General features: G+C 38.0%; 2 protein-coding genes and 2 long non-coding RNA genes across 11 annotated transcripts in view; 2 read left to right on the forward strand and 2 right to left on the reverse strand.

Moving 5' to 3' along the window:
• Positions 1 to 4,798, forward strand: part of Snap25 (Synaptosomal-associated protein 25kDa) — a 28,446-nt gene extending 23,648 nt beyond the window's left edge. For 6 of the 7 annotated variants that reach the window (XM_033385033.1, XM_033385056.1, XM_033385038.1 and 3 more), the window contains 4 exons: positions 1,099 to 1,216; positions 1,944 to 2,072; positions 3,678 to 3,822; positions 4,572 to 4,798. In XM_033385033.1, coding sequence (XP_033240924.1) covers positions 1,099 to 1,216; positions 1,944 to 2,072; positions 3,678 to 3,822; positions 4,572 to 4,634 — 455 coding nt within the window. In that variant the 3' untranslated portion in view covers positions 4,635 to 4,798. Of the gene's footprint in view, positions 1 to 1,098; positions 1,217 to 1,943; positions 2,073 to 3,677; positions 3,823 to 4,571 lie in introns of those variants that run through there. The other variant, XR_004470632.1, reaches the window with a different exon arrangement.
• Positions 3,703 to 4,280, reverse strand: LOC26534430 (uncharacterized). Its single transcript, XR_001451791.2, has 2 exons — positions 3,873 to 4,280; positions 3,703 to 3,780 (listed from the first exon to the last, which is right to left on the reverse strand). It is a non-coding gene; the product is annotated as an uncharacterized lncRNA (long non-coding RNA).
• A 5,380-nt stretch (positions 4,799 to 10,178) lies between the features above and the next one.
• On the reverse strand, positions 10,179 to 13,907 carry Spf30 (Splicing factor 30). 2 transcript variants are annotated; one of them, XM_015182149.2, is made up of 4 exons: positions 13,774 to 13,907; positions 13,519 to 13,718; positions 10,794 to 11,212; positions 10,179 to 10,736 (listed from the first exon to the last, which is right to left on the reverse strand). In XM_015182149.2, the coding sequence occupies exons 2-4, from the start codon at positions 13,558 to 13,560 to the stop codon at positions 10,466 to 10,468; spliced, it is 732 nt and encodes a 243-aa protein (XP_015037635.2). In that variant the 5' UTR covers positions 13,561 to 13,718; positions 13,774 to 13,907; the 3' UTR covers positions 10,179 to 10,465. The 2 variants fall into 2 exon arrangements, with proteins under 2 accessions (XP_015037635.2, XP_033240257.1); XM_033384366.1 differs by having other exon boundaries at positions 13,519 to 13,631; positions 13,774 to 13,791.
• Positions 13,908 to 14,790: 883 nt separating this feature from the next.
• Positions 14,791 to 15,440, forward strand: LOC26532192 (uncharacterized). The gene is made up of 2 exons (XR_001451792.2): positions 14,791 to 14,945; positions 15,009 to 15,440. It is a non-coding gene; the product is annotated as an uncharacterized lncRNA (long non-coding RNA).
• The last annotated feature ends 2,724 nt before the right edge of the window (positions 15,441 to 18,164 follow it).

Raw genomic sequence — 18,164 nt, forward strand, 5'->3', positions numbered from 1 at the left:
CCTGTCTCTGGATAACTAGGAGGCACAACTTCACGGCAATAATCATGGCAGAAAAGTGCGCTGTTGAGCGCTAGAGAAGTGTGTTACTAGGCTAAGCAAAGCCTCCACATGTGTGAAGCATTGCTTCACTATCACACATGTTGGGCTCGCATAGCCTAAATTCTATTTTTTTTGATTTATTATAAAATATGTTGTACATTTACATATGAGTAAATAAACGGTACAATTAAGCTACAGAGTTTAGCGGGCCGATTAATAGCTCTATTCTTTAAAACTAAGTGTAAAACAGACTCAAATTATGACAAAAACTATGCAACAAAATGTTTGTTGCAATCCAACTTTTTTCATAGGGACTTTTTTACTTGGGAGTCGTTTAAGGTATTGTTTATATAAGTCTAAGGTGCAGCTGTTTGACCAAACCCCCGAATGTTCCGCCCCGCCAGAGGACGCACACTGCACGTGGAAGAGTATGTGTGAGAAAGAGAGAGAATGAGTAAGCGCGTGGAATGATTCGGCAATCTGCTAGATATGGTCATTCATTATGATTTTGATTTAAGTTTGTCCTTTGTGGAGGCGGAAGGTGTCTTAACAAACATTTGGAAACAAACTTGATATATCACAGGAGACTACACCCAAAATTTGCGTGCCCTAGCTCTTATAGTATCTGTAAACTATGCGTTATTTAAGAAGGACAGACAGACATGCCTATATCGACTCGTCCTTTGACCAAGAATACGGAGAAAACAAAAAACATAGAATCGGAGAGAATGACTAGAATCTTCTAGACTGCAGAATCTGAACCAGATCGTATCATTATTATCGCAACAATAGAAAACAATTTCTTTCTCGCTCTGTCTCTCTCTAACACACATGTTTCATGGTCGATATCACAGGAGTCTGGATACAAAATTTAGTTGTTCTAGCTCTTATAGTATATTTCGAGTATCGGGTATAAAAAACAAAACTTTGAGTTTAGGGTATAGCAAGGTTATCTCTGAAAATAATTAATTAAAATAAACTGAATAAATTAAAAAATTATAAGTAAGCCAGAACCGTAAATAAAACTATAATTCATCATGCAATTTTCCCCTTTTTCAGAACAACTGGACCGCATTGAAGAAGGAATGGATCAAATTAATGCGGATATGAGAGAAGCAGAAAAAAATTTGAGCGGAATGGAGAAGTGCTGCGGTATTTGTGTGCTACCGTGCAATAAGTTTGTATATACAATTTATTTTGCATTTTCAAAATAATAGAAAACATTTATTTTATGCGTTTTATTAGTCTATTTATTTTCTATTTTTACTTACAATAAAGCCAATTCTACGAAAACTTTTTTATGCAATTATTATTATTTATTATCTGTCTATTATATAAATGTCCGATATTTTATTTTGGGTCATCGTGAATCGATATATTATTCAAACCAAATGTGGGCCAAAATTACCGCCGAAAAACGCAATCCACTACCGCAGTTATTCCGGCAGACGCCGCTAATATTAAACGACACGACAAAGAGTGCGTGCGAGAGAGACGTATCCTTAATATTGTGGATGCAACAGATTTTCGTCCTTTGTGGAGGCGGAAGGGGGTGGCGCGAAATTTTTGAGATATACGTTTTATAGTGAGATCTAACAGGAGTGCGGATACCAAATCTGGTTACTAAGATATAGACGTCAAAATGCAATAATGCACTTGAACCTATTCAGTTGAGCTAAAAAAATTGGCATTTTTTGTAATGTTTTTGAAAAAATTAATAAATAGCCTTTAAAAACGTGTTCTGGAAACCACAAACTTTCTTGCTATATTATCAATCTATGCAAAAAAATTATTTCATATAAATCGGTAAATTGGTTAAAAAGATATAGCGGTTTGATTTTTAAAAATTGTTGAACCTATTCAGTTGAGCGGCACTGCATATTATTCTTCACATATCGTTTCAGGAGCCAGTCTTTCAAAGAGGACGATGGAACTTGGAAAGGAAATGATGATGGAAAAGTTGTAAACAATCAACCTCAAAGAGTTATGGATGACAGAAATGGAATGATGGCACAAGCAGGATATATTGGCAGGTAAAGTACAGAAATGTATTTTTAACTTCAACGTTTTTTCTGTTCCTCCCTCTGAGGTGCAGAGCAAATAAATAAACAGAATTTTTTGCATAATCTGTAGAGGTAGTGTTGATACACAGGTAGAAATTACAGGAATAAATATAGTCGTATAGTAAAACTGAGATTACAAGGTAGAGAAAATTAAGTCAAATGAAGATGATCAGGTGGCACACGTCATGGGACAACTCAAAGGTGCGTGTAAAGCTAACATGGAGTGCAGCAAATCATTCAAAGGGCATAAGCCGGTATAATGGTGCAAGTCACCAGGACCAAACGGCATCGCAGATCGGGCCCATCACCTGGCCATAGGTCTGCACTTGACGACCATTGCGCAGGCCTATACCAAATGCGTGACAGATGGCAGGTGTTTCTGGAAAATGGGAAATATAAAAGCTGGTGCTGATCCCAAAACCTGGGAAAGACACGGATGATCCATCGGCATATAGGCCTATCTGCCTCCTGAACGGTGCAGCTAAGATACTGGAAGGCATCATCAGTGCAAGGCTGTCGGAACCAATTGAGGCCGCTTCGGTCTCTCCGACAGCCAGTGTGGATTTTACCAATTCGTGCTACAGATACTTATACAAATCGATCAAATATTAAATCTTGGACAACCAAATTCCAACGTGCAAGAGCACAAGCTCTGTAAGCAATACAGAAAATATGAGCCAAAATCGCTCTCGGCAGTTACAATGCTCTCGCTGACAACTGTGACAACATCGGCAACAGGAACAACAGCAGCAGTTTCTCAGCGCTCGGTATTGTCAACGAATTGCGACAAGCGTTAGCAAAACGCTAACGGAACGATAATACAGTCTGGGCTCGATCGCTATGTGCAGATAAAAAGAATTTAAATAATATTCCCCAACCAATGTTCAAGGTAGAACTTACTCCTGATAGTAAGACTATAGGTGAAAAAAAAGTTCACCCAATCTACAGGCTCCAATATCTACTGTACCGTAGCAACACCATTGAGGAACCAGACAAACGAAATGGACCCTCCAATAAACAAATTGTCAGGAATATGGACACACAAAAACTTATTTTTACCCTACGCGCAGTCCGAGCAGCCTGCGCGGATATACATCCTTGACTGAACATCCTTGATTATACATCCTACACCGAGCCTTGTTCCATAAATAAAGAGGACCCATCTGGCAAAAAATGTATCTCCAGTGGGAAAAAAAATCCTGCCAACTAATGTTGCCCGTTCTATAAAGAACTAAAAAATGCATAACCCAACAAAAAACTGCAGCTCGAAACCCAGTCATCGAATCTTTTTTGATTGTATTTTCATTGTGATCTTTTGATTTGTTGAATTAATGCCGTTGCCTCAAAAAATAAAAAAGCTTAAAGATAATCTATCATTCATCTATCAAATTTAATGCTGAGAAATTTGTATCTGTACATGTCAGCTACATATACATATGCTAAAAAGATCCAATGTGCAGAGTTCGACATACATAAACACTGTTTTTTTCACTAAATAGCTTTATAATGAATAGAATTTCAATCTAATAAGGAATAATTCATAATTCCCGTATTAACTATTTACCTTCTTTTTAGAATTACAAATGATGCGAGGGAGGATGAAATGGAAGAAAATATGGGACAGGTTAATACAATGATTGGAAACCTCCGTAACATGGCTCTTGATATGGGTTCTGAGCTAGAAAATCAAAATAACCAAGTTGACAGAATTAATCGCAAGGTAAAAATCATTTAAATAAACATAATTATTAATCTTTTATTAATACATACATACATATATATTTACGGCCGTATGATATTAGACTTTACTAGCTGACTAACTCCAGTTGTGTTAGGCACAGCATGGTGGCAAATATTATAATCTGATAATTATCAATTTTAACAATTTTCAGAAACCAGTTTGCTAAACCATTAGCTGTGCGAGTTATAAAACATAATTTTATTACAAATAGTGGCTCAGCACCGCGACTCAAACGCTTCCTTCTGGACGTTACACACATCCATTTTCAACACAAACCTAATACACCCCAATACTCATTTTGAGTATCGGGTATAAAAACCTCTGCTGTGAGCAACGAAATTTGTATCCAGACTTCTGTAATATATCACTGTCACTGTCTGTGGCATCCACAATTTTAGAGAATGTCAATATATTCTGGACTGCAGAATCTGAACCGGATCGTATCATTATTTTAGCCATAATGAAGGAAACAATTTCATTTTCTCTCGCTCTCTCGATAGGAGGGAAGGAGGGATATGCGGCACTCGTTCCCAGGCTCTTCCCTTCTAATAGTTGCAGTTCTTTTGATAAAATTACTCCGGTTGAAAATCGTCTAACATCAAGAATATATAATTTTTAGCGTGTCGAAGATAACTATCATACTGTTTTACTCTTAACTGTTACAGAATCTATTGGCCTTTACTTTATACAATTTTTTAATTTCATGTATATTTACATTTTACTTCCAGGGGGAATCTAATGAAGCCAGAATAGCTGTAGCTAACCAAAGAGCCCATCAGCTTCTAAAATAAAGAGATTCTAAGACGACGTGTACATACATTCCATAGCCTATTCAATACATGTTCATTTTTATCTTAATTTTCGGTTACCTACTCAGTGCTCCAATAGTGGTAATCTAATTGTCACGAGACTTAATATTGGCCTAATACGAATATATTTGAAAAAAGGTAGAGTTAATTATATAATATATATAAATATTATATCATATTTTGTGCTATGTTTTTAATACATAAGAATATCTGTAAATATTATATCCGAAACATCCGAAAATGCTTAACCAACTTTAACCAAAATCTGTAATTTTTTCGTTATGAAAATATGTTTTATTTTTCAATTTTAACTTAATTTAAAATAATATTTTAATAATTCAAAATAGAACAAGTCGATTATCTATAGCGTTGGATACATTTGAAAAAACAAAAACACGATCAACAACCCTGAAAATCTGGCAAATACCTTATTCGTACATAATGTTCATACCTTAAAATTTTACGAAAACGTGAAGATCTATACAATTATCAATAAAATAAAGCAATTATTAATAGAGATTTTAGTAACATTTTTTGCTCACTTTAAAATGTTATTAAGATCTTTTATATAAATGTGCCATTATTTATATTTTATGACTTTTAATGTATTTAAAATTGTATATGAAATAAATTATTGTTCTAAGATGCGAAACTCAATTAATAAATGATTTTATCCTGAATATTTATTTATATTAAAAAATAAGTTTTCATAAAGGGAGAATGGTGCGGTAAGTGATCTACCTTTTTGGTGAATAAATAAAAACACAAACAGCTAGAAACCATACGAAAACAATAAAGAGCATAAGGAGAATATGTACATATCTGTTTCTGTTTCGTTTTTTATACCCGATTTGTAGAAAGCAAGAAATCAATTTGCAGTGGCTACGCAGCGCTCGACGTCACGCTCAGACTGATTTTCTGTCTCTCTCGCACGCACTCTTTGTCGTGTCGTTTAATATTAGCGGCGTCTGCCGGAGGAGAGCTATACTGACTTAGTACCGGGTATAACTGTAGAGTTGCGGTGTCCGCAGCAACTCACAACGTTCCCCCTCGTTTAATTTGTAAATGTGGAGTCAGAGTTGCCGAAAAAGCTCGGCAGCTTCCAACATTTTGGTGCCACGACGTGATCGCCGTGGACTTGTCGTGTGTTAATGGTGTCTCGTACATTTTTTAAAATCAAATTCGAAGGTTTAACGTGACATTTGCGGAAAGGTAGCGAACCAAAGATTGTTGTGGCCGACCGTGGCAGTTCTAGCGATCCGCTATTCGTTTTCACTTCTCTTTCGCCGTCTGCTTCTGCCTGCGCAGAGCACTGTCGAGACCGGCTGCACATACATATCTCTCTCTCGAATTCGAACTCGAAACAGTGTAAAACATCTTGGTCGTTCTCTTGTGCATAACTGTTGCTTCTTTTTCGGTCGTCGCTTCGTTGCTTTGCCGGCGCATACATTTTGGACATACACTAATAAAAAGTTCTGTAAAAGTGAACGAAAAACGTTTTGTAAACTCATCTGAACTCTCGCGTTGCATCATTTTTATTCAACTGTGATCGACTTCTACCCTCCGCGTCAACAATATATAGTTCAAACCATGGGCAAAAGGAAAAGGAAGGAGTGGATCGTTGGCTATGGGCTATGAGATTGATACTTTGACAGTTGGCGATGCCTAATCTAATGAAAGTGTTAGTGCGAACGCAACCACTACCCAATTCCCTCCATCGCTGGTTTCCTTTATGAGGCTGAAGGCTAGAGCCATTTTCGACAGGCTAGAGTCCATACGCCAAATGGATGAATATGATTTGCGAGGATTGTTGGAATAATTGACGGAGCTGAAATCCAATTTATTGTGGCACACATCAGTTTGCAGGAAGTGGATTTTGAACCTATGTCTAGTGAAATACCAGGAAAATTTGACTCGTCCATCCTATCATTAAGGACCATTCTACAGCGTGAGTTGGGCAATCGTTCGCCGCCCACGCATTGTTCCACGTTTCAAATGAACCCAAGTGAATGCCAATCCATTATGTACATGGCCAATCGATCGCGCTTGCCACATCTGTAGCTGCCCAAGTTTAGCGGAAACTATACAGAGTGGACAAGCTTCTATTCCATGTTCACAGCTGTTGTTGATAGTGAAGCTGAGCTGACTCACCATTAGCATCACTGCCGTCGTTTCCCAGAAGATTACGGACAGTCAACCTCGCGTCTCAATTAGCACTGCTAATTAGCCTAATTGGTTCCATAAGCCGCAGCGGATTGATCTGCTCGCCGGACTTTTCTTTGAGTTGCTGTGTGGGACAAATTCAGCTGGCGCCTGGATTACCTTTGCTGCAGAAGACACATCTCGAATGGATTCTATCTGGTGGCGGGCACTCGACCACCAACTCCTCGTCGTTTATAGCAACCCAATCTTCGGATGACACCAATCACATCGGCTCGATGACTTGGTTCGTCAATTTTGGGAAGTGGAGCACATCTTTGAGCCAATCGCTAGGGCAACAAAGGGGGAACTTCACTGCGAGGAACACTTCGTCAACCATCACACTCAACCTTAGGGGAATACTCTGTTCGCTTGCATATGAAGCGAAGTTTAGAGTCCTTAGGAGACTCCTATATGCTGGCAAAGCGGTGCTTGGAAAACTTGGCGCGCAAGTTCGTGCGTAATCCAGCTCTTTATGCAAAATATTCGGCATTTAGAAAGAAGTACCTGTCCCTCGATCATAAGTCTCTGGTGCCCAACGATCACTGCGTCATCAAAGAGGACAGCTCCACACAAACGCTGTGTTCTTGTTCGACAACACTGCAGCTACAACATCTATTCTTTCAATAAATTATCTGCTTTTGGCAGGTCCCACCATTCAAGCCAAGCTATTTCACACACTCATCCGTTTTCGCACACTTTCGTTTAAGCAGATCAACTCATTTGGAGGAATGATGCGCATTTTTTGTTACGTTGAGAAATTCATCAGTAGGACAAAGTCACCGGATCTCTCATCTGAGGACCTTCGCAAAGGATCGTACTTGCTATGTCGCATCTTTCAACGGGCCCCCTGTATCCTGAGTACCTTGCTCTGCGGAAAGGGAACTGCGTAGAAGCTTCCAGCACAATCATCTCGCTCTCGCGGTTCATAGATGACTTTGGTCTAATTCGTGTTGGTGGCCGCCTTCGGCACTCAGCTCTCGGCTTTGATGGACGCCACCCAATCATTTTACCCAAGAATCATCCATTGACGTTCGCCATCATTACGCACTTTCATCGAAATCAACACCATGCTGGTCCGCAGTCGCTACTTGGAGCGATTCGACTACAGTTTTGGCCCATCGGCGGCATGAAAACTGTGGCTGGCGTCTTGCGAAAATGCGTCATCTGCTGCCGGTCCAAATCTCGTCTTGTGAAACACATCATGCCTGAACTACCGAAGGATCGAGTACAGCATCTGGATCTTACATCTGCGTGTTAATCTGTTTTGCAACAAAGGCCGTCTTTGCATCGTGCAGACCCCCTCTGGAACCAATCGTCGAGCCGTCAACAAGCTGTGCGTCCTTCCAGTTGAGAATACTGTTAAAAGCCCTGGTCTTTCAACGGGGGGAATATGTTCGGAACAGCAGCCGTCAAAGGCTCTTAAGTCACGTCCCTCTTAAGTTTTCTGTTATCGCGCTCATCGTATGTACGCTCTCAGTTCATACACGCAAACACCTATGTAAAGTTCTTACTTGTTATAAGTCACTGCTTCGACCCTTCCTTCTCGCTAGTCGGTCGTTCCTATTCGAGGCAGTCGGTCAGCAGTCCTCTTCGTCGCCCAAAACGCTTAACACCTAAAATCGAAGTTCACGGCCCCGGCCTCTAACAACAACACACAAACAATATCGAACAATAAACGCCAAATTGTAACCTTTACAACGGAGCAATTTATTAACTTTATCCTAGGTCTGGATATACTGTAAGGAAGCGATCTTGGCTGTCCGCTCTGTACTTGTGCACTGATGTTAAGAAAGGCACAAACAATTGTATAGTGTAGTTGACACATTTGTTGATTTTGCGTGTTTTTCTTGGGCGATTACATCTAGAAAACCAAATCACCAAAGAGTTATCCAGTCTAACTTAAACTAAAGACTTAATATACAAATTTCTACTGCTGCTCTCTCTCTCTCTATTTAATAGCTCGGTCAAATTTCTCCGTTCCTAACGCTCAATGCTATAAGAACTATCTCGATGCAGGATATGTTTTTCTCAGTACCCTAAACAGTTTTACTGCTCGTAAACAGTAAGCGTAGAACGTCCGCACACCCATCCTCGCTATCATTTTGTAATACGTCGGCAAATAATGATCAGGCAATTGCCGACCTTTTTGCCAAATTTTTCCAAACCACCTATTCTGAGGAAAGCTACTTTGGTCATCCGTACCCATACGGTTTACCGAGGTCGAACGGCATTTTCAGTCCCTTGTTAAATTAATATTCTTTACTTCATGATCTTCGACTAGTTAAGCCGGTGTTTTCACCGGGTCCAGACGGGGTTCCGGGGTACTCAGGTTCTGCGCCGAGGCTCTGTGTGGACCCTTGTTTAACCTATTTACTACCTGTCCTACTACTACCTACTCTGTCCATTGATTCTTCTTGCTTTCCCAGATCTGGAAGTAATAAATTTATAAGGAATGGATTTCTAGCTACCTTTGCTTCAGGTCTCAATGATACCTCTTCAAAAACTCCCTCTCCTCACCAATAAAGGTTAGTTCTGGAGTGCAAATGGGCAGCAATCTAGTATTAACGTACTCTCGAGTGTATGCGGATGACGTTAAGCTCGGTGTACAGTATAACAGTAACAGTATGACATTTCAGGAGACTATATATCTCGGTAGTTCGGCCGATTTTTGAATACGGCTCTTGTGTATTGTCAGTACTAGGTACAGTAGAGAATCAGTCCAGAAAAACTTTTTTTTTCCGAGGCTTATTATTATATATATTATAAAACGGATTATAAATCACTCTACCAAATTAAATCCACCACTAATTTGTAATTGTTTTTGTATTTCGAATGCACGCCTGGTTCTTTTAGTAAGTTTAGTTATAATTATCCTCGAATATTAGTCTAACCTCTCTGTTTCCTGCATGTTCACGATCGGCTCGGTTAACGAGTCGCGCGACGTGCGGTATCGCCATTCGGTCGTTTAAGCGCGAGGAGGGCTTAGTTTCTGCCTGGGATTAGTCTACTACTGGTGCCGCATATGTCAATTGATGGTGCAGTCATTGCATATCAACGTCCAAATATGTATGTATGTATTATAATACAATTTTAAGACCTTTTTCATTGTCGTCTAGCTTTTGTCTAAATATTGTTTTTTATTTGTTGCGCTTAGCCCAGCCGGAATTTTTGATCACATTGTGATTATATAGAAAAAATTAAAAAGAAAAACCAAAATAAGAATAACGAAGCGATCTAGAAGAGAAAGAGAGCGATAGTGATAGTTCGGCCGAACTTATTATATGTGCTATTTCCTAAAAATGCCGGCTTTTTTGTCGCCGGGTGTTAAAGTTGTAGTCTTTTTATTTAAAATTAAGTTCGTGAATAAAATGCATCCAATTTTAATTTAAAATGATTTCGCTTGCATGTGCGACTATGGTTTAAATTTATAACTTAATTTAATTTTAATTTAAACAGCTTATACTTATAATATTGGAAAGCAAAACAATATTTGTCCAATTTTAAACACAAGAAAGATGGTCTTAAAACATATATTGAGTAGTTTCCGAAATGAAAATGTATTATAATCAATATACGGTATTTACTCTAATTTATCTCAAATTTTGTACTACTCAAAGACCCTTACGGTATTTTTCTCCAACAGTAAAATCAGTCATTCCTTTTCCTGCCGTTCCACATGTACCTATTCCAACTCTACCACTTACATTATCAGGTGATGCAAATATGCTCTTAACTTTCATTCCTGGCTTTTTTTGATTTTTAGTGGTAAAGTGAATCCATTTATTTTTATCAGACTCACGCTCTTCTTCCAAGTCTTTAAAGCGCTGTTGTTTCTTTTGTTTTCGTTTTTTTAAATATTCTTTTTGATTTGGCCTGTGACGTCTGAAAAATAAATTCTTATTAAATAATAATAGTAATTATAATAACCGCCTTTCATACTTGTTTGATGGGAATACTTCATTGCGGGTAGTACGTTCACGCAATTCGTTCACAGTAGTTGTGCAACGATTCTGATAGGCATCAAATATCACACTTGCTTCGCCTTCTTTAGTTATACCTTCTATAGTTGCATCGTAGTATTGTCGATCTTCCTTCCATTTAGCTTGGCATTTGTCACCAATCTTCCATACTTTAGCAGCGGAGACTAATTTTTCAGCCTCCAAAAGAGCAGCTTCAATTTCATCGAAATAGTTTGAGCTCGCTGTTTTAGATGATGAAGGCTCTACATAGGAGGACTTTTGCTGCTCTTCTAAATGTGTTTTGATCAAATCACGTGTTAATGTAATGACCTCCTCTAGATCGCTTTTCAGTTTCAAAAGTTCTTCATTATTCGGATCTGTTTGCAGCGCCGCTTCTACCTACGAAACCCAAGCAAAAATAAAATAAATATTATATTTATCAGTATAAACTTACATAAAATTTAATTTATGTCAAACTGCCACAGAAAATTATAGCTGAAAGCAAAAAAAAAAAAAAAAAACTGCGGAGACAACAGCGGTGGAAGCAGAAAATCCCCGACAGCGACCGTATCACCTATGTGATACGGAGAAAAAATATGTAAGTGAGATGTTAATTTAAAACTAAAAGGATAAAGTGTTGGTGTTTAGAGACATATGTATGTTATACTAAAACAATTGATACTTGCAGTTGCGCAATCCCTAGCCTGAGAAAATAGGAATCAGATCCAGAGCATGGAGGCAGCTGTTGCAGCGCTAGTTAATTCGAGAATTCGAGGGTCAACTAAACGCCCTTAGGAACGACGCTTCAATAGAAGAGGCCCTAACACAACAGAAATTAAAATTCGACGAAAGGCTAAATCTGCTTTGAAGTGAATAATTAATTGACCAAGTGTTAAAGAGTACCAACCAGCTTCCATTAATACGGACATCAAGAGCGACGAGCCCCTAGATATGGTTAAATACATCCGCGCATTCAATGGTAGTCAATGGCTCCATACCGCTCATTTTGTTTGAAGTGTTTGAACCATATTCTAAAACTCAGGGTGGCAGCCATAAGGCATTTGCCTCAAGATCGTTTAGTAATAAACAGATTTTTCACATTCAGGCGTCTAACACTCAAGCTATCTCCACGCCCGAGCCCTTGGAGATTAGCTCTTCCTCCCGCTTTAGACAACCGACCAAATATCAAAAAAATTACAGGTCGAATAAATTCAGCGGTAGCTCTCAAAATACGCAAAATATGGTTGCCTAGGAAGAGGTCACAGAAATTGACGATGCACTTTCCAAAAAACTAGATAGGGCCACTTACCGAGCTAATAGATAGATAATAATAATAGATAGTTGGCTAATTTTTTCCTTGAGATAAAAACAATCTGTTGTTATAACGAGAAATCGTTGAATTCCGAAACAATTAAGTCCATACTAATAAACAACTTCGACATCTGTATCGTAAATGCAAATGTCTAAAGATAGACAAACAATTCATATACACTTTAGACCTTATACTAATGGCGACAACACAGTTTAATAAGACAATATGCTCAGTAACGAAAAAAACTCTATTGAGATAATACACTCTACTCCTAACGGGCCAGCAAAAACAAAAAACACGAGAGCTATCAAGTTGGCGAAAGAGTTTGGAATAAGCTCACACCACTATGCTCCGAAGAAATATTAGTAGCAGACCTCGGGATAATTAAAAGAGACAGAAAACAGACAGATTAAAATTAATACGAAGATGCAAGAAAGACGCATCGAAATTACTTACTAAACACAATCCACAAGATAGACGAAATAGAAACCGAACACTTATATGAGACAATACTAGCCGAAAACAGAATAATAATTGCAGAGCTGCAAAATAAATCTCATCAACCCAACTATATTAAATTACATAGATAGCAAGGAAGTGACAAAGATTAAGTAAGAAGATTAACGTTCACCCAGTCCAGTCTTAGACTACGAGGATAAAACTATGGTCAATGATTGTGGTGCGAACATAATCGTGCGAACGAATTGGGTTCCTGCGCAAAACTGGTATCTGGAACCCCCAACTGCAGCACTGACACTTTTAGCCAATATATCAATGGTAAAAAGTTGATGCACTTTAGATGGTATCTCAACAGTATTTTTACTGCTGCAAATATTTTGCAAGTCCATCGTTTAATTTACTGACAACCAAAAAAAAAAAATTAAACGAATATAATAAAATTTGCGAGACTAGAGAAGGCACAACTACATTAATTTCAGAGTGCGCCTTTTTCCCTCTGGGTTTTATATTATCCACCGTACATACATACATATGTACATACATAAATATGTACATACATACATACATATGTACCTACATACATATGCATGTAACTTGGTTGGACGGATGCAAATTGCCGATGTTATCACGGAAAAAGAAAATTGAAATGATGTTTCCCAGCAAAGCCACGCACCAAACCAAACTAAACCACATATATATGTATTTCCATGTATGAATCCGATCGCTAAAGCTTTGGCGGGCTGTCTCGTTTTTCACTCGTGTGCGATATCATTGACGAGTGTTTGGCATTCTGCTATTTAGGTGACAGATGTACATAGTACATAAATATGTACATGCATGTGTATTGAGGTTTGTTTTTGCTGAACTAAGAACCCAAGAGATGAAGTGCATATTTTAATACTGAAACGTGTACATATATTACAAAATAGTATACCTGCTGCAGCTGCAATTTATAGTTTTGCAAATCGTCTGCCATTGATAATATTTATACTTAAAAAAGAAATAACTCAGCTGGATATGTAAATATATTCCTTTGTTAAGGCATCGCTGAAAAGTTCGAGTCGATAGGTGAACGTCGGATTTGGAACAGTTTTGAGATACAATAAATTCGTTGCATTAGTGGTATTCTTCGAACTAATTGACGACGGCTATCACATATATTAATCAGTCACGCTACGTTTTCACTCACTTTTGCGTTTTACGTTTTCAGCCAAAGCGATTCGTTATTGTTTTAAGGTGCTCCAGTTTAAAAAATAATGTTGTTAAGACATTTTTTATTTTCTCATCGATGATGACAAACAAAACCAGTCTACTTGGTTGATTCGTAATAATAGATCGTGATGAAAATGACTTAATTTTTTTTAAGTTCTTGTTTTAAAGCAAAACACCTGTGTATTTAACAAGTCTGACGAGCTGAAAGTCTTGAAAATTAAATTGCAATTGGTGAAAAAATTAATTTGTTGCATTGAATTGTGGCGGGAAACAGCTGTCTTTGCTGTTTATCTGTTCCGTTATGTGCTGTTATAAGCAAAAAAATATTTTTTGCTAACGTTCCAATAACTGAATCAGTCTGCGTCAGGCAAATAACGATTTCGGACTCAGGGAGAGACCGGCATCATACGCTGCTGCACCGTTGCACTCCAGTTTCCAGCCAATCCGTGTCCATTTCCGTACCACTTTCGACACCTACCGAAGTTCAGTCTTGTGTTCAGAACTATTTCGCCTCCGGCAAGAGGGCTGTACTCCTGGGCACGGCCATTATCAATATTTGCCACTTGGGGACAAACTTCCGCGCCCGCGCTCTAATCGACCCGGGTTCCGAAGCAACGTTTATTACGGAACGTCTCTTCAATATAATCAATCTCGGGCCTCAATCAGACAGTATCCGCTCAATCCATGAAGCTCTGTCATTTTGTCATCCATTCCCCGACGAGGCCGGACTTGCACGTAAACGCCACGGCTTACGTTCTGCCTGAACTGGCGGGTAACCTTCCATCCTAGCCGAATCCGCAAAATTCGTTGCGAGACCTGTCGAACCTCGCATGGGCGGATCCGATCTTCTATGAGAGTTCACAAATAGATGTCCTGATTGGAGTGGATATCCTTCCGTCCATTCTGTTAAGCTCACTGACCAACATCTGTGTTTTCGGGTGGGTACTTACCGGCCCAGTGCCCAGTGTCAATGTCTACAATAAATTTTCCCACTCGATACTATCAATGGTAAACCGAAACAATCGATGGTTACCAGTCCTATCGTTTTGTATTTTGATTTTTTCCCTACAAACACAAAAATTAAATACAATTAAAATTCCAAACGGATTTAGACACGCAAAGTTCGCAGCGATCAAAAAACAATTTTAAGTAAGTATATTGTAGTAAGTATATTTTGTGCTGAATAATGTAATGAGACAATGGAATATTTAGATATTTAGACGCAGCTTGGAGTACCTTACAATATTTCTGGAAAATTCAGATGGAATTTTAATTGTCAGAAAAAATCACGGCTTAAAAGATGTCTGTCTTACCATTTACTGACTTATCAAATAATATTACAGTTACAAATTTAGAAACGGTTAAGTCAAATAGAATACGTACAATTGTTGATGGATTGTCTACATTGTTAAATGTTGGGATATGTCCAGACACTATGACCCAATGTGTGAGCCTTCTTGAATGTGGAGTGCACTCCCAGTCTCTAGTTCAGTTCATGAAAGAATTAAAGGCTTTTAAAAACACTACCATGTCCTCCAATTAATTAAACATTTTTTTGTTTTTAGTTTTATTTATTTTATGTTGTATTTGAATAGATTAGTCTTAAAATTCAATGTTAATCCTAATATCTATTTTACCGGGCACTGCTTGCTTTGGCCTTCGACTGGAACGATGTTTATTTATTTGATTTTGTCTATGGGTATTTAATTTTGTTGATTATTATACAGTTTAGCTTGCTTAATAAATTCGTTTATGGTGTAAATATTATTTATTTATGGTGGGGGATTTGAATAATGGGTAAGTGGGTTTAGTGGAGTGTTTTTCAGTGGAGATAGATAGCTTGGTGTTGATGTTCGGCTGAGAGTGAGCCCCAAATTGGAGTCTGTCGCTTTGGTATGGGCATTTTATGTTCACTAACAACAAATAATCAATCTGCTCAGAAAATAGAATCAGATATTACTTTAAAATAACTTTCTTCCGCACTCTCAAGCTTAAGGGCTCGCGCACACTGTAGCTGGAAGCAGAGCTGAAAGTTGAGCTGATCTGAGAGCCTTTTTCAAGCAGAATCAGCTTTTATTGTGCAGGTGCGTACATTGTCGGCTGATCTGATTGCTAAAAGCTGAATGCCATTTCCTCCCTATGTCTATCTCCTTAAGTGTCATCAAATGTTATCATTATAATTATTATTATTATTAATTAATTATTATATCACAGCAAGTATAGTAGCCAAACGGAAGTTTTCTCCAAATTTCCGTTGTGTATTGTATTCGTATTACTCTTATTTTTCGAATTATTATTTTATTTTTTAATTATTAATTTTTTTTATAATAACAAACATTGGATGTCTATCGTCCAGAAGGAATCGTTTCCGACCCTATAAAGTATATATATTGTTGATCAGCATCAATAGCCGAGTCGATTGAGTCGATTTTAAAATATACTTGTAACAGTGACATATCAAAGAAGTCTGGATACAAAGTTTCGTTGCTCTAGCTCTTATAGTCTCTGAGCACTAGGCGCTCATAGGGACGGAGAGACAGACAGGGCTCAATCGACTCGGCTATTTATGCTCATCAAGAATATGTATACTTTATGGAGTCGGAAACGGTTCCTTCTGGACGTAACACACATCCACTTTCTCCACAAATCTAATATACCCCTATACTCATTTGCCTATCGGATATAAAAAGACGTCAATTGTTAAGGATTTTATAGTGTAGGTTAGGTTAGGTTAGGTAGAGGCGGCTGCCAAGCTCGCTCGGAGCCCGGCACACTTAGGCTGGTTTCGGCCTGTTGTGATACCGCGCTTGGGATCATTCCCTCCCTGCAGTGAGATTTCATATCAACAGTTGACATCCATCCAGATGCTGTTATAAAGTTTGCGATATTTTTGGGACATAGCGTGGACATCTCCTAGATGATCCGTCCAGATCCAACTCGATAATGTCCGAAAATGTCATTATTAAAGAATAAATTATGCATAACATAAAGCATTTAAAGAGCATAGAAATATTTGTTCTATGTTGTCAGTCATCTGTCATTTATTCGCCACACACTTGCAACTTCAGCCTGGCAGACTCGGCTATGCCGCATTCAATCTCATCGACAGCCTTGAATGCATTTGAGCCATTGGGCATGATTGTTGTTGTTTTTTGTTAATTTTGCCACAATAATTGTTTACGTTTTCGCAGTGAATACCATTTTTTCGTTGTGAATGACAATTATTCAGAATTTTTGAAAACCATCGGGTAACTATCGCATAGAAACGTGTGGTTTAGGAACATCCAAAATGGATGGTGGACTAACTGGGAAATTTTCGGAACGGCAAAACCTTACGGGCCTTCCCCGAAATGGATGATGGATGGTCGTCATTGTGAATAGCCTATAAAGGCAACTCCCACTTGGTCATCATTGGTCGGCTTCAGAATTGGATAATATGTTGGGGAAAACTTAAAGATTTTGATTATAAAATTAGGGAGTCACTTTACTACACCTCTACTTCATTTTGAAGCACAATTCTAATATATTGTTACGTTTTTACAATTCTTACTCCGTATTGAGAACTGAGACAGAGAGTAGTTTCTACTTTAACAGAGAGACTTTATTTTCTTATGATTTGTGATTGTGATTCTTATGATTGTGTTCCAAACAACTTCTAGCCAATATATTTAAAGTAAGATATAAAAAGTACTCAATTTTGTAATAATAAGTTAATAATAAATTTCAATGTTGTAGCACTAGGAATATTAAAATAAATAAACTAAATTTTCCATACCTATATTTTTGTTTTTTGAATTTTCAAACCCTTTGTTGGAATCGTGTGGATCAAACAAGTTGCTGAGACACAGCTTCACTAGAAAAGCGCATAAATGAACCGGTGGAGGGGTTTGTTTTGTTATTTTTGAGTTTTTAGAAAAGTTTTCTGCTCCAAATTTGGCTGCTGTCTGCCTGCGGCCTAATATCTGTTACATCATGCAGAGACCCATGTCGACAGCATATACATATATACATACGAGTACATATATATTTATGGTAGTTTATGGAGTCGAGATTTTTCCGTATGTAGGATTGAATCCTCTGGTCAAATGGTAATAACTTACCTAAGGGAGTGAACAAAAGAAGGGTATCTAAAGCTTCGACCCTCTAAACAAACCTTTATTTTCTGCTTTCTTTGACGATACAAACACAGGCGTACAAAAAGTTTGGAACGCTTTTTTCCAAGACTGTTGTTTCTGTTGTAGTTGTTTCTCATATATAAAAATGTTTGTATATACGTATATGTATTATTCTATTTTATGTATATACGGTTAGTAAGTATACTGGAACAGCTAGAAATTTGACAACGTTAACGCATGCTCGCTAAAATGC

The sequence above is a fragment of the Drosophila pseudoobscura genome, chromosome 2, assembly GCF_009870125.1.
Source record: "Drosophila pseudoobscura strain MV-25-SWS-2005 chromosome 2, UCI_Dpse_MV25, whole genome shotgun sequence".
NCBI classification, from domain to species: Eukaryota; Metazoa; Arthropoda; class Insecta; order Diptera; family Drosophilidae; genus Drosophila; species Drosophila pseudoobscura.